Raw genomic sequence first — 15,000 nt, 5'->3', positions numbered from 1 at the left:
TGGCAGTGATATGATGCCGTCTTTTTTAAGGTAGAAAATCTCGGTTTTTTTTGGTCGGGCAAAAGCCGACTTCAGGTTTACCATCGTATTTTGTGTCAAATCGCTGTCAAGTGCAATGGGGAATACCGCAGACAGGCAATGGCGTTTTCGTTTTTTCCTCGAGAATTGCAAATTGCATGTGAACAGCTATGGCAGATGCGAGTTACGGTTTTATGTCCAATATGCTCAAACCACAAACAAACGCACACACTGTTCAGGGTAGACCCACAAAGGATGACGATGAGCGTGCATTTCGAAAGAGGTCTTTGTTCCGCGAACTCTTACCAAATATCTGAAATGTTACAATCAAGTTCTCACAAGTTGTAACGAGATCACTTTCAAGCGGGCTATCTTTAAAAGCGGGAATGGGGAATGCGGGAATGGGAAAATATGGGAATGGGATGGGGAATGGGGAACGGGGAATCTTTAAAACGGGGAATCTTTAAAAACGGGAAAACGTCCTCTTGGTCATTGGGCATTTGATGTCAACTTTATTTATCATTAAACAACAACAACAGGCTACAACAGGCGATTCATGATTAAAACAGTAGAAATGATCTGCATTTCGTGCATGTCTTCTAAATGTACCAGGTTTATTGTTGACATTCTGGTGGCCTCGACATCGGGAAATTTATGTGGCATTTGAAATATAACGGTTGCAACAACGGTAAGCGACAAGAACACCCGTTAATGAAACGGATTGAGTCTGTTGTTGAGTCTGTAAATCAAGTATAACTAGGGGATTTAGGTTCTCAAATAGAGAGTTTAAGAAACGAGGACGGCAACGGCAACTAGAACGTCATTTAAAAATAAAACATCTCGTAATCAGTCCGATTTGTTTAACTTGGAAAATGCTGGTGAAATCTCCAGGAACGAAGTTACTATGAACGACGTCAAAGTATGGAAAAAGAAAGAAGATTTTGCCGTCATACGGTCACCTTCTCGAGAAAACCTAAAGTTTGGACAGTATTATTATTGTATTTAAGGTAGATCTAGCAAAAAGTTGAGCTGAGAAATCAATATTTCCCTCTCGAATGCAGAGACTCGAGGTACGAGAATTGATATAGTCTCAGCGGATCCACGAGCCCACTGCCGTTATTCTGAACCCCAAAAAGTCAAATAGCCCTTGAAAGTTCTCATCCAAACACCAAAGCAAGGGAAAAAAAAAGGCTATAATCATCAATTACATTAAGGTGTCTAACCTATTAATGTCGCCACTATCTTCCTTACAGTGCTGTCAGAAGCATCCTCTGAGTATGATCTTCTTAGCAAGTAGACATCCTCATTTTGTTTATCACATTTTTCGTCCAGGGGAACAATTCTTAGAATTTCGTTGCTGTTGTTCCTCTCGACAAGAAAAAATCTTTTCGGTGAACCTTTGTGTTTCCATGCTCCCATGTCGTCGCACTTAACGTCATTGCGGTTGTGCAGTTTGAAACAGTCAATCAGGAAAGAGACATTGTTTTCCACGTTTACAGGCTGTGAAACGCACAAACACTCCGGCTCATAGCTGTTCAATATGAGCTTCACTAGAGTTTGACCGCTGTAAGCTGTTCTGCTCCAAAAGAAAACGGAGGTAGTAACATCCCCTTTGTAGGCAATCCCATCAGGCTGCAACGTCGTTACATCCTCTGGCACTGAGTCACTACGAAAACATAGACGTTAAAACCTCGTCAGGATGTAGCTAACAAAACATGCGGTTTCTTTGTTTCGTGTAAAAATATAGCCGGTCGCTAGAATGCTATTCAATAAAATAAGCATTTTAAAGCCCTTTCGCTGTGATAGCTCATAACGTCTGATATTTTTTACCTTGATGTTTCTTCTTCTGTACACCGGCTAATTCTTTTCCTTTCTTTAGTGAAATCGTTAAGTGAATCATCCTGAAATAAGCATCACAAGTACAAGTTTTGAATACTGCATATCATTTTGTTATACGTAGAGTCCATTGTACGTAGAAAATATTTCCTTAAAAATAATTAGATGGTTCGTTTAGCACGGCACCAAGAGAGATTGCAACGAAAGAGAATAACACCCACACCCCTTTTCTTCGGGTTTTTCTTTTTATGACACTAGAGATAAACGCGTGGAATGAATGTTTCGCGCCTTTCCTTAAGTCTAGTATTTATATGTCGGGAAAATCTCAGGTGATCGGGGATTTCGCAATTCCCCGACCATCCCAGATTTTGCCGACTAGTGAAAACCATAAATCGTAGACATCCCCGATAATCTGGGATGGTCGGGGACGAATCGGGAAAATAGAAAGCGTTGGAGGTGCTGGAGTATCATGTTAACACTATACGGTTCCAATCTATTAGTGGAAAAAAAATCAGAGAGAGAAACATTCATCACTTAAATGGAGTTCGTCGGCGTGATCTACCTTGGAATCGGTCTCTTTCATTTCCCAAGGCATCTGCACGACAACCATTTCGCTCACATCACTGCTTATTTTGCTGTCGTTCACCTCACCTTTCTTAGAGTCTCCCGCTTGGATAAAAGAGTGTCCAGTGTTCCCAATAGCACCTGTTGATTACAAGACTATCTGAGTTGAAAGGCTCTAGACGTAAAAATTCCCGCCTGACTTTGGCAAACTGTTTCCCTTTGAAAAAGTTAGTATCTTAATTTTCTCGCCGAAAACGGCCACATTCCCGGTTCTTCTGTGATCACTGAGTTATTCGCCTTTAATTTCAAATAATCTAGAGACCTCTTCAACATTGTAGGTTAGTTCTCACATTCTAAACACGAAAGCAAGCTTACGTTCATTATCCAGATCTTGCTGTTCATTGTTTACTTCCTTAATGATCCCACTTGAATGACGTCAAGGGGCAACATTTTCTCTAAAGACCAGGAAATATGAAAAGGAAAGAAAAAACGGTGTAACTCCCGTTTCTAGCAAGGGTATTGCTGATAAGTGCGAAATAAGAGTGACACTGACTGAGAATTGATGAACAAGGTAGCTGGTTCCAGACAGAATCTTTGTCGTAAGTCATCCCTGGTCGGACCACGCTCAAAATTGATCTCATTTCTTTAAACACGAAAGAAGTTACCAGCCTTGTCAAAACCGGCCGGCTGCCGGCTCAAAGAGCCGCCTCCTCTGGAGCTTTGACCGTCTCCATTCCAGGCGGAAAATATATTATTTTTGTTTTGTTACCAACAAGGAAACAAAAAGCTGAAAGAACACCGAAAAAGAAATTCCCCAATAATAATTTCTCGAATTTTTAAAAACACAAACGCCATTCCGATCTTTCTTCAATTACAAAAGCGGAAATATTCATCGCTTTTATCGGAGTATCGGGGAAAAAATGTCACGTTCACGTCAACCATTTGACTGGAAATCGGAAAGTAATTTATCTGTAATTTATAGCACAGTGTATAGTAGTTCTTTACGGGAGAGGACAAAACGCGGAGCCCTACACCATGGAATACGGAGTAGGTAAAGGGAGTACCCCTAAAAATACTATTGTCCTTTCACAAGATATAATTGTAACGCTTTAAAACGTAAATGGCAGAGAATCGAAAGCGAAAAGCTGCACCAAGTTCACAGATAACTTCCTACTTTTCTAAAGAGCAAAGGAAGGATGGTAAGTGTTTTTCCGTGGAATAATATAGCAGTCTTTCACATTGTTTTTCGTCGCTTAGTGCACGTGCACGTGCTTGTGTGAATAGAATGAATAAATTAGTTTCGAAATGGAAATGGTGAGTATTTAAATAAATATTACAAAACTAATTCGAGTTATCATTAAGGAAAATTGGGAATGATGTTTAGAGATGAATTTAAAAAAGCCAAGCGAAGGGTTTATGTGTGGTTTTACTTCCTCTTTGTTGTGCGAATTTTCCGCGACATGTCTCGGTTTTTGACAGCGTATGTCACATTTATCTATTGATTTGCGAATGAAACTCCGCTTTTAAAACCATCTTATCATCCTTAAAAACAGTTTCACATCACACGTAACAAGGCTTGAAAATTTTTACTGGGTTGCCTATGGGCAAACCCAGTCGCGGTCTGCGTTTAGTTTGTTTGTTTTATTTTTTTTCTTTATTTTTTTTTTTTCCGTGTCGGTAAAAGTCTTGCCTGTCACTTCCATGGTAAGTGGTGTCTTTGTGTATAGAGCCTTCTGCTCGTCTTTTCTTAGGATCGAGAGGGTAGTGGAACTGCGTTGATTTCTCTGGTGGACACAGTAGAATCATTAACTTAGCCTGCAATGGCGTCGAAAGTCATGCAACGCGAATGGCGTTTTAGTGGATCCTTAAACAAAATATACCCTTATGGAGCTCAATAATGGAAAGTCAGTTGGATAAACTAGGCATGAATCTCAAAAGCGACAAGTACTGGACTTCGACAACAATCTATCGCCCGTCGAGACGAGCAGTATTTACCTGAAGTACATGGTAATTTGACACAATTGAGTTTCTTGTCTTCACGCACGCAATGAAATAGGAAGAGGTTTTCGCCTCTAAGAGCAAATATGTTAATTATTTCAATAAAATTTTCGCTGGAAAAGGATTCTGTGGTATTTTCTGCCTTTGTGAATTATAATATCATGTTGTGTATCGAATTTTCGAGCTTAAGGTTGAAATGTGATATGGGAGAAGTTTTTTAGTATTGCTCTGTAAGCAGGAAGGGTTCACAGGCCTGTTGGAAGCGTGCTTGAGTTTCAACAAAATGAGCCCCAAAATCAGTGAAAACTTGTGACGCAGATGAATAATAAAGTAGCTGCTATTTCCAAAATGATGGAATTACCTGGTGATAAATAACGTCGTACGCGTCTTGGAGAGTAAATTTTGACTTTGCATAAATAAGAGTTGGGCGATTGTGATCTTTTGACTTCGCTCATTTCATTGTCAAACTTTATAACACTTGACAGAAAAAGAAACTTACAAAAACCCGGTATCTTGCCATCATTTGACACAGATGCTTCACTGTTTGGCGAGTAAACATGCCGCGGTAACTTAATCACGGCGCCCGCTGAATTCCGGCCATGGCACTTTCGATTTTGCAATTTACTTGAACGTAGCAAAAATCTCCCAAAATGTTTGGCGCTGATCGTAACTTTTTATATTCTATATTCACGGTTCAAAATAAATGTTGTTTTATTGTCGTAAATATTTTATTCTCGATCGGCCGACCGTGAAACTTACTTCTGCTCTTTCTTAAAACTGTGTATCAATAGTGATTTGCTTTTTCATCAATATTTGTTTTGCATAAAGCAAGCTAACACAATCGGTACCTTGCTGAGATCGTAATTGTTAGCGGTAATAGTATTTTCGGTCAGATGTTTCTGTTTTTTATGAGGGGTTTAGTTTGGTCTCCCATCCTAACACTAACCCCGCTCAACAGGACTTTACTTCAGTGAAGTTTAGTATTACAAAGCTGTCAGATGCTCAGAGGGCACACTTGTGGTGAAAAGAAGTTGTGAGGGAACTTGAAAATTATCAACATGTCAGCCCAGAAGCCAATGTTTCTCGCTTCTCTTTTATTTGTTATTCTTCAGAGACTGGAATGCTGTATTTCAATACCACACAATTCAGTGCCTTCTGATTTTCTGTAGCACGTACCACAGGCAACCCAGTGTATGCTTCATAGAAGCATCTCGTTTTGGAGAAATTCGTGAGAACTAAACTTAACGCAAAACAAACAGCGCTGATAATTTGTTTACCAGAACGCCGGCGACTTTGAAACGATCCAGATGTAACATGTGTTTCGGATCACGGGTGAAGAATGCCTAAAACTACCTTAAGTTCAAAAAAGGAAAAAATGTAAAACTAATGTTTTTTTGGCGCTGTTTATATCAACGAAAACGTTGCAAAGTAAGAATTGCAACATTCGAGCGGGCATGCTAACATGTCTTTAGATTTAATTAGGTTAAAACACAAACACGCAAAGAGGAACTTGTATATTTGACCCTTCAGATCCCCCCAGATTTCACCAGATGGCACCTTTGCGCATCCAAATTTTGAAAATGTTCTGGGGGGGAATGCCCCCAGACCCCCCTAAAGTGCCTTCGCCACCCTGACCGCCTCCATCTTCAGAATGACCTGCTCCTACAAATCTTTTTGAGAAGGCTGAGTTACACTACCGAATAGTGAAGTCCATTTCCTCGTAGAAAAGGAAAGTTGCTTTAGTCTTATTACCCTAAAAATAGTAAAAGTAAGGTTCCATGTCTGTAGCTAAGTATTGACAGACCTTTTAAATTCTCATTTTGTGGAACGACGATGATAATAAGCGTTGTACTTCTTTTTGTTTACTCTGTCTGATAATTTTATACCTCTTTGATATACCCTCGTCGTCGACCCCCGAACTTTTTGTCTTTTGTTGGCAATATGGTTGCGTGATGCAATCTAGAAATCAAAGAAAAAAAATTACACCAATCACAGCACTTGCCAAAATAGCGATACGTTTGCTGTACATGCTTGAGTAAAGAGTATATTCTTGGCTGTTTCTAAAGTCGCTCACCCACCGAAATTTTCGTTTCCTTGAAGAGAGCCGAAAACCAGTGAAGACAAGACAGTTGTAACCATTTGCGAAATATAATAGGCAGCGAATGGTTTCCCATGCATCAATGTACACATTTGGAACCATCCTAAATTTGACGCATATTACTTTGACTTCGCCGGATACCCTGTACAAACAGGGGTTCAACTACCCCACCCCCTTTGGACCACGTGGGGGTATGACTTTTCGTGTAAATTAAATTCCAATTATGCTAGGATCTCTGTGCCAGACAGCCCCCCTTTTGTTCTCCTCGTCCTGGGAGAGGGTAAGGAAAGGATTAAGAAAAAAAAAAGAAAGAAAGAAAAAGCGAAAAAAACAAACACTCACTTTGGATTTTTTGACTGCGTCTACCTGCGACATGGACACCTCTTTTTGCAAAGGCATCTCAACGATTGCACCGTCCCTCACAGCTCTGCTTATGTTGCTATCGTTCACGTCAAGTTCGTTGGAGTGCTCCGCTTGAATACAAGGGTGCTCAGTCTTCTCATTAGCACCTGTTGAATACAGGTCTCCATCACACACACCAAGATATATCTCTTTCACGTAAACTATCGTTAACTACCATTAAACAGCTAGCTTCCTTATTGATTTCATTTCCTTGATGATTTGGCTTTCAAATCTTCACTTTCATCTACATCTACATCTCCATTTATTAAGCCGGTTTAGTCGATTAGACGTGAAAAGGTCAGGATTACTGGAACAAATGCATTTCACAGGCTTACCCTGATTCGGCCGATTTTGATTCCCCTTCCTAGCTTCTTTACAGCTGGGATATGAAAGAGAAGCACTTGAACTAGATGTTTAGCATGCCAAAAAAGATAAAATGTTTTCAGTGTTATAAATAGACAAAATTCTTTTAGGGATGGAAGGCCCACCTTAAGGACGGCGCGTACTAATTAAAGATATTTTTACCCCGGTTTATGACTATGCAGGAAATGTAGATCTTAACAAGTGTTATTGAAATCCAAAAAGAAAATTGGGGGTAACCACGAATTGAAGAATTTCCGGTGCCATATATGGTATGGTACCCCTGTTGATATTAATAGTTCTTGATCGGCACGCAGATTTTGTTTGCATGACCTTAGACCTACTCTCTCCAAAGTCGGTGAGCTTGCAGATCACTGGCTGATGGGTCCACGCGTAGGCAATTTTGTCGCTATTTGTTTCCTCGCGGTAATGGTGATTGCTAACGAGGACGTTCGAGGGCCTTAAATCTCTGTGCGCAATTCGTCGTTCGTGCAAATACAACAATCCACTGCCCATATCCGATGCGATACTGGTCATAAAATTTGCTTCAATCCCATGACAATTGCCCTTGTCGAGGCAGCTCAAAAGTTGTTCAATGAACTGACTTTTCCTCCTCCACCGAAAACGCTTAGGTCAAAAAAAAAAAACATACTCCAACATAAGTGCAACTGGTTCATGACAAACAGCTTTAAATCCTACTATATTATCGTGATTTAGGTCATGCAACAACCGAGCCTCTTTGGTGAAAGCATCGATAAAGTCTAAAGACGAACCTAGCAATTTCTTTGCAACAACTGGCTCGTCTGACCTGGAATGCCTGTCCTTGTCTTTTCCATATTTTGTCACAAAAACCGCTCCGAACGATCCTTGTGCAATCACATCTTGTTCTCCTAGATCACTTCACTTAAACTCTGGAAGGCCTTCGAAGCGACCTACTCGTTTTTTCTTCGTCGTAAATGCTAAAGGCTCTTTGAAGTTGTCTCCGCGAGAAAACATGGTGTACAAAGAGATAAAGCGAAGCGCGTCTTCATTATTCCCGCCAAAATAGTGTCGCGCCGTTTCCCGGATGACACAACCGGGAGTCTGTTTGTCTCAAAGTTCGACAAAGTAAATGACAGCCACATTAACCCACCATTTCTCAAATATTTCCGGCTTTAATCAAACGGAGCAAAAAGAAAAGGACACAGTAAACCAAGGCTCTATTTCGACTAGAAAAGGGGGAAAGTGGGATTTGTTTTTCTCTTAACAATATACAAACAAAAATGTGTGCATGTCAATTGACCCCAAACAGTGCAACAAATTGAAATTTTGTGAGTACAGAAAGACGAAGTTAGTGCAAAATGTTGAAATTAAAAATGCTTGACATGTACCTCGAAAAAGATGTTTAGGCAGAAAGTTGATTCTCCTTTCGAATCGAATTACAGTGCAAAAGAGTTGAGCTCTTGAAACAAGCAAGTCTGGGGTTTTTACTGTTTCACTTTGGTTTGTTTGTTGGTGGTTGGTTTGTTAGTCTTTGAAAAAATTTAACTCGTGCATTCCAAATTGCACTCGAAATCATGTGATTACCAACACAAAATCTCGTGAAGTGATCCATTTCCGGTTCTTTCAACAACATTTTCACCGACGAATTGTTACTCAGATGCACCTGAATTTCCCATCTGTCACTTGGGAGGGGAGTACCTGTCAGGAAAAACTAAAATATCTTTTGAGGTGTTTACCGACCGACAAACGAGATAACTTATCTCAGACGCGCTGTCTTTATAGGGAAATTCCACTCACTCCAACTAGGCGGAACATTTATTAAAAATTGCGGGAGATAGTGAATTGTTCATGTACTGCTGGCGACACACTTAAGCTGCCAACCTTTGCAAAGTTTTAAATGCGTGATATTTTCGTATTCTAAAAGTTTATTAACAACATTGCTAAAGAGAAGCCATCACTCTGATGTCCGGACGTGGTGTAAAATGTAACAGCAAAATGTTTTTGAAATTATGGGTCATGCTTTTTCGATTCGCTAGCGTGTAGCTCACGCTGATTTTTCGTGCTCGGTGGCAGGTACATAAACGAATCAATATGCAATTTAAAAACTTTAAGTTCAGATGAAAGAGGATGGCTGGCCTTGACCATGGGCCTTGGGTCTGGGGCATCAAGGTGAATAAAAAATGGGAACCAATATTCACTCAATAATCAAGTTTAAGGAAAGTCAAGTCCACTGTATTTCTGGACATTTTAAAGATTCCCGCTTTTAAAGATTCCGCATTTTAAAGATTCCCGCTTTTAAAGATTCCTCATTTTAAAGATTCCTCATTTTCAAGATTCCCCGCTCCCCGTTCTCCATTCCCATTCCCATTCCCATTCCCACATTCTCCATTCCCGCTTTTAAAGATAGCCGGAAAAATCGGAGGAATTTCCGATCGACACGAAACTTTTTCAGTAATGAGTTATGGCATTTAGCCAATCACTGACCAGTTTTTATTGGAATCACTTGAAATGACATCATTCTCTGATTTGGCTAAAATCGCCTTCGAGCGAGACGTAAATTGCGTCCACGCAGGAGGGTGAAAATCAGGGAATTTTAGTAGAAATCACGGAAAAAGACATTGAGAGCTTCTTTAGAGCCAAGCGATAACATCTGGATGGTTTTTACAGCAATGTGTAAAGGATATTCATGTCAAATAAAGGTTAACGTCTCAGTGGTTGTGTTATCATATTAGTATTCCACGTGGCGTGATCAAACCTCCAGACCCTACTTTTTGCGTAGAATAAGCTTTTAGAATGATGTTCTTGTTTTCTGAGAGGATACTTTGCAATTCTGAGGAATTTTGTGAAAAAATATGTTTGATCTCTCATTGCGTAACTAAATGCCCAAACTTGCCCGTAATCTGTTGACCTTTCGTCACGTCGCAAAACAAAAAAAACATAAAGTATTCGCGGATCGGTCGATTTCTCTGAAATTTGAAAGGATGATTGTATTTCAATGAAAACACCACAGGTTTTCGTTCACAGTAATTTAGAGTGCGAAATCAACTCCCTGTAACTAAGTCTAGGAGTAAAAGGATCAAGATGCTTAATGGGAACCGATAGAGGTGCCTAAGGCCTCAAGGCGACGGACTATAATCCACGATTACTGCTAGTTTGTATGTGCTCGTTATTTTTTAGGCGATGAGCCCACAGCTCACGAAACCGTACAGTCGCGCTCTGCGTTCTTTCCCTCTTACAACGCAGCCGCGAAGGACGATGGAGACCTTCTGGGCGGACAAGGCGTGGTTCTTTGCTTGAAAAATCCCTCTCAAAGCGCTGGTGCAGATGTTTCTAGATCCCAGTCCTGCCCAAGTAACAAAAGACCCGCAGCGATACCCGACAAAGATTTGAAGTTACTGCTTCATACTCGTCTACGGCATGGAAAGATTTCATACGACAAGAACGATGTGAAGCACAGGGAAAAAGAATGGGAAGCACCCGTGGGTATGAAGAAAGGCTTGTATGAGGATTGGAATACTACCGTAAACGCGGAAATAAAGATTTACCGAAACACCAGAAACGGAGAGATTAAAATTAATGTGAACCACCAAGATGACAGTGGAGTGGTGAGTTCGGGAATGCGACTTGTTCGAAATGCATGGCGAGGAGTAAAGAGTTCCAGCTTTGGCGAGTCGCCCTTGGACTAACCACAACATGAAGTACATACAAGAAACAAGTGTTTGGACAATCTTTCCTTGTGGCTCAAACTCAGCTTCATGAAAGAGCATCGCAAATATACAACTAACCGCGCACCGGTGGCTCAGTTGGTTGAGCATCGGGCTGTCATGCGGGAGTTCGCGGGTTCGAACCCCGGCCGCAAATATACACAATATATACACTCAGGAAATATACGCAATATATACACTCAGGATCTTAAAATAACTGAGAAGTGCGGCCTTTGTAATTTCACCTGCAAATGGTTAGACTTTCAAGTCTTCTCGGATAAGGACTTTAAAACAGTAGGCCCCGTCTCACAAATGTTTTCTATGTTCATAAGTTCCCTGTGGGACGTTAAAAAACCCAAACACTACTCGAGAAGAGTAGGGGATAAAGTCCTGTTCTCTCCAGCAGAAGTGTCCGGCTTGGCGGTGATGTCTCTAAAAAGGCTTGTGGAGTATGAGGCCACCTAAGCAGAAACAGCCACAAGTCAAAAAGGGACTTTGCCGAGTGTTGGAACATGTAAATGTATAGTAATTGTGTAAACGAACGGTAATTAGGTGCACATTCGCCGTTTCTGGTATCTCCCCTACTGAAAAAAGGTGGGTGACCTTAAAGGGGAACTGAAAGCAAAAAAATAAGCATTTTTTATTTACAATTTGGACCATGCACAATAATGTTTTCAACTTTTTTTCTGGCATATTTGTTGTTTTTACACCTAAAAAAAATGTCTTCATTCCGATTTTGGGGCATTAGCATTGCGGCTCAGAATGGAGGAGTCAGCGGTCATTTTTGCAGCTTATGACGTATGATATAGGGAAGACATGCGAGAACGCCCCATACAGAAGCAGTGTTTAGACTGATGTTTGTCGTGAATATTGAATACGCCAAGAAACAACAAAGCAATGAAGAAAATATTCTCTTGATTACGAAATCTCTGTTCCCCATATCATACGTCATACCTGGGTGCTGATTTAGTTTTTGAGCCCGCACTGAAAAGGCCGAAAAAGCTGGAAAAGCCCAACTTTGAACGTAATTTTCTCGCAAAGAACAGGAAACGAGAGGAAATAACTCCACAAACTTATTTATATTAGGCTTTCCAAAAAATAAATGTTGGAAAAATGGCAGATTAATTTTGGCCTTCAGGTCGCCTTTAAATTCTTAAGTCGTCCCTTGAGAAACCGTTGAGATCGCGTTCGACATGGTGTGTGCCCTTACATACCCACCCTAGTACATGAATAAACGAAAGTCATAAACGCGCCGTTTTAAGTGCTGTTCTCAAAGTCAGAATAGTTCGAATGGAAAATATCTGCACTAACAGTTCAATTAAACTTCTCTCTAATCAGTAACTGTAGGGTCTCAGTTAACTTTCATTTTCGTCATACATTATGCGTGGAAGAAACAATCATAAGATGTCAAAAGTACTTTCGGATGACATAGTCTAAGAAAAGGCTTGCGATATCGTGTAAACCATAATTATGAAAGCAAATATGAATAAAATTAAAGTAATACAGTTAGCAGGTTTAAAAGAAACGCAGCCCTGCAAGGCCAAAAATCAGCATGGTTCCTTTCTTTGGAGGTTGAAATCTAAGGGTCACATGGCCATTTAGTTGGGGGTGCAGGGCTGGCGTAGTGGTGAGAGCAGTTGCCTCCCACCAATGTGGCCCGGGTTGAGTTTTTTGATTCTCCACTCTGCTCCGAGAGGTTTTTCTCCGGGTACTCCGGTTTTCCCCTCTAATTTGATTTGATTTGTGTTCATTTGTTGATAAGTTTACAGTGTCCACAATTTGAGCTCCAGCGCTAGAAGACTAGACACTTAAATAAAGTTCCTTTCCTTTCTATCTTTATTCGTAAGGTTCAGTTACACTGAGCGAACTTTAACAAATAAAACACTGCAATTCCAACACGCAGTGAAAAACTAGGATACAACAGTGCCGTGAATTCCACAGAAAATCTTACAAAATTAAACATTGTTTATCTAAACAGGGCAGCAAAACGTAGCCGCTTATTTTTCTGATTCTTTTATTCTTGTTGAAGCCAGTTTATTTACCGAGCTTTTAAAGACCCCTCTTTCATAGCCATTAAATTATTAACAGGCCTATCGAAGATTTTGCAAATTACAGCATGTGTTATTATGGATGAAAACAATTTTCGAAGCCCGGATTGTGGGAATATAATACATGATTTCTCGACCGAAAAAAAAACACGGTCCTCTTATACATGAATTTTGTCTGTTAACAAGGCTGGCAGCAGGCCCGACGGATCGCAGAATGGAGAAATCGGTGCCATGATCAACGGCAGCACTTGGGTGACCGATAGCAATGCGTGCGAAAATTCAACTTTCCTTCTCTAACTTGAGTCGTTAAGGCGATGACTAATTGATAAGCGTCTCATAGATCCGTAAAATCGAGCTTTAGTACTGTGTTGGGGGACTTTTCTCTGGAAACTGACACCCAAACCAGTGTAACCGCGGATCTTTTTTGCGCTTTTAATTTCGCCTAAATACTTGATTACCATTTGACGGTGTTACAGCTGAGTAATCCACCGAAGAACTTTAAAAAAAACCTTCGATCCGTAAGCACAAGTATAAACCCAAGCAAACACAGTCGAAATGAATACCGAGATCGGTTTTAAAATGATCCACCTACTGACAGATAATCTGACACAAAAAATTGGCAGCGGCCATCGATCGGTTGATTTCCACTTTTCCATGCATCCATAGCCAATAATCACTGTACAACATATGATAAGGATCTGATGTTCCACGGAACCGACTGATAGTATGCGCGGGAATTCCTTCTCAAGCAACGTACACGTACACTTTCCTGAAAGACAATCAAACCAACAAGGTTAATTGGGAACCTTAGTCACAAGAAAGGGGATCGACGCTTTTCCAGGAGAGAGACAAACACCATCCACTCCACATAAGGGACTTTGCAATAATTATCAGGAACGGGGTTCCTAAAATGAGCTTCACCAAAGGAAAAATTAGATAGGTCCCCCCTCCAGCAGCGTCAAGATTAGCTCTGACCCCCCCCCCTCACGTTCTTTCAAAATCATGATGTGCCCCCCCCCCCCGGCTCTTACCCGGGCCTGTATTCACCGTGCTGCAACGAATTCCAATGCGGCGGCAGGGTTGTAGAGCACCTCGAAACGTGGGTGTTCATAATCGTCAATTTCCGAATCGTCTGATTGTTCATTATTTCCTTGGTCTTCGGAACTGCTAGATTGCTACTCATCCGGGTTTTCTTTACCTTGAGCTTCCCCAGCACCTAGAACACGAACTACGAGTGCTGCTTTCCCTCCGCTGACGGATAATCCGTATTCGTTTAGGTAGAGTTTCAGTTTACTTGCGAATTGCATTATTCGGTAACAAACTCCCGTCAGATTTTTACGAAAGTTTCAAAACAAGGGCTGAAGCGAATGCAGCATTGATGAAGCAGGAGTTTATCGCGGAAAGAGACAGGCAATATAAAGTTACTTTAGATATTGAAAAACTTGAGAACAGATACCAATATCTTTTATCCGACAACCCTGCTTGTGCAGGAAGGTTTCTCCGAGAGGATTACAAGCCAACTCCCCATGATGACAGCAACATCAGACGTTGCAAAAAAGAGGCAAATGATATCCAGGACAAGCTTAATGCTGTCGTAACCAAGTTAGAAAAACACGACAACAGTCTTTTTACAGACAATGGCAAACTGAAGACTGGCCTCAGCTGTTTACACAATTTTAATGCTGAACAACGTCATTCAATAAAGTCTCAAGTCGGTTTAAACGTTCTGCATCTTGTAGAAGACCTGGATAGGGTGATGGCTAAATATAAAGCGACATTTCCTATTGGTGCCAAATCTAAAGCATCCAAATCAAGAAAAAAGAAGGAACAGAAGAAAAAAGGGAGAAGAAGAGGATTGCTGCCTCAGAAAGCCGTAGGACCCGAACCTGTATAATTTTTCGGTCTTTGGGAGGTGAACCCATTGATGACAACTATGAAACAGAAGTATGTGGCATTCCTCAACTAGAAACTGTAGACCTAGAAACCCTCT

The 15,000-nt window shown here is 40.8% G+C and overlaps 1 protein-coding gene and 1 long non-coding RNA gene across 2 annotated transcripts in view; one reads left to right on the top strand and one right to left on the bottom strand.

Moving 5' to 3' along the window:
- The window catches only part of LOC138029329 (uncharacterized), a 55,143-nt gene extending 42,672 nt beyond the window's left edge, over positions 1–12,471 (top strand). Inside the window, exon 8 of the mRNA XM_068877063.1 lies at positions 10,436–12,471. Within this exon, the coding sequence (XP_068733164.1) occupies positions 10,436–10,944 (509 nt within the window). The 3' untranslated portion in view covers positions 10,945–12,471. The remainder of the gene's footprint in view (positions 1–10,435) is intronic.
- Positions 12,472–13,643: 1,172 nt separating this feature from the next.
- The window catches only part of LOC138029333 (uncharacterized), a 2,691-nt gene continuing 1,334 nt past the window's right edge, over positions 13,644–15,000 (bottom strand). The window contains exon 3 of the long non-coding RNA XR_011127862.1: positions 13,644–13,779. This is a non-coding gene — a long non-coding RNA (uncharacterized lncRNA). The remainder of the gene's footprint in view (positions 13,780–15,000) is intronic.

The sequence above is a fragment of the Montipora capricornis genome, chromosome 13 (assembly GCF_036669925.1).
Source record: "Montipora capricornis isolate CH-2021 chromosome 13, ASM3666992v2, whole genome shotgun sequence".
NCBI lineage: Eukaryota > Metazoa > Cnidaria > Anthozoa > Scleractinia > Acroporidae > Montipora > Montipora capricornis.
This window is presented reverse-complemented; position numbering and strand designations above follow the sequence as displayed.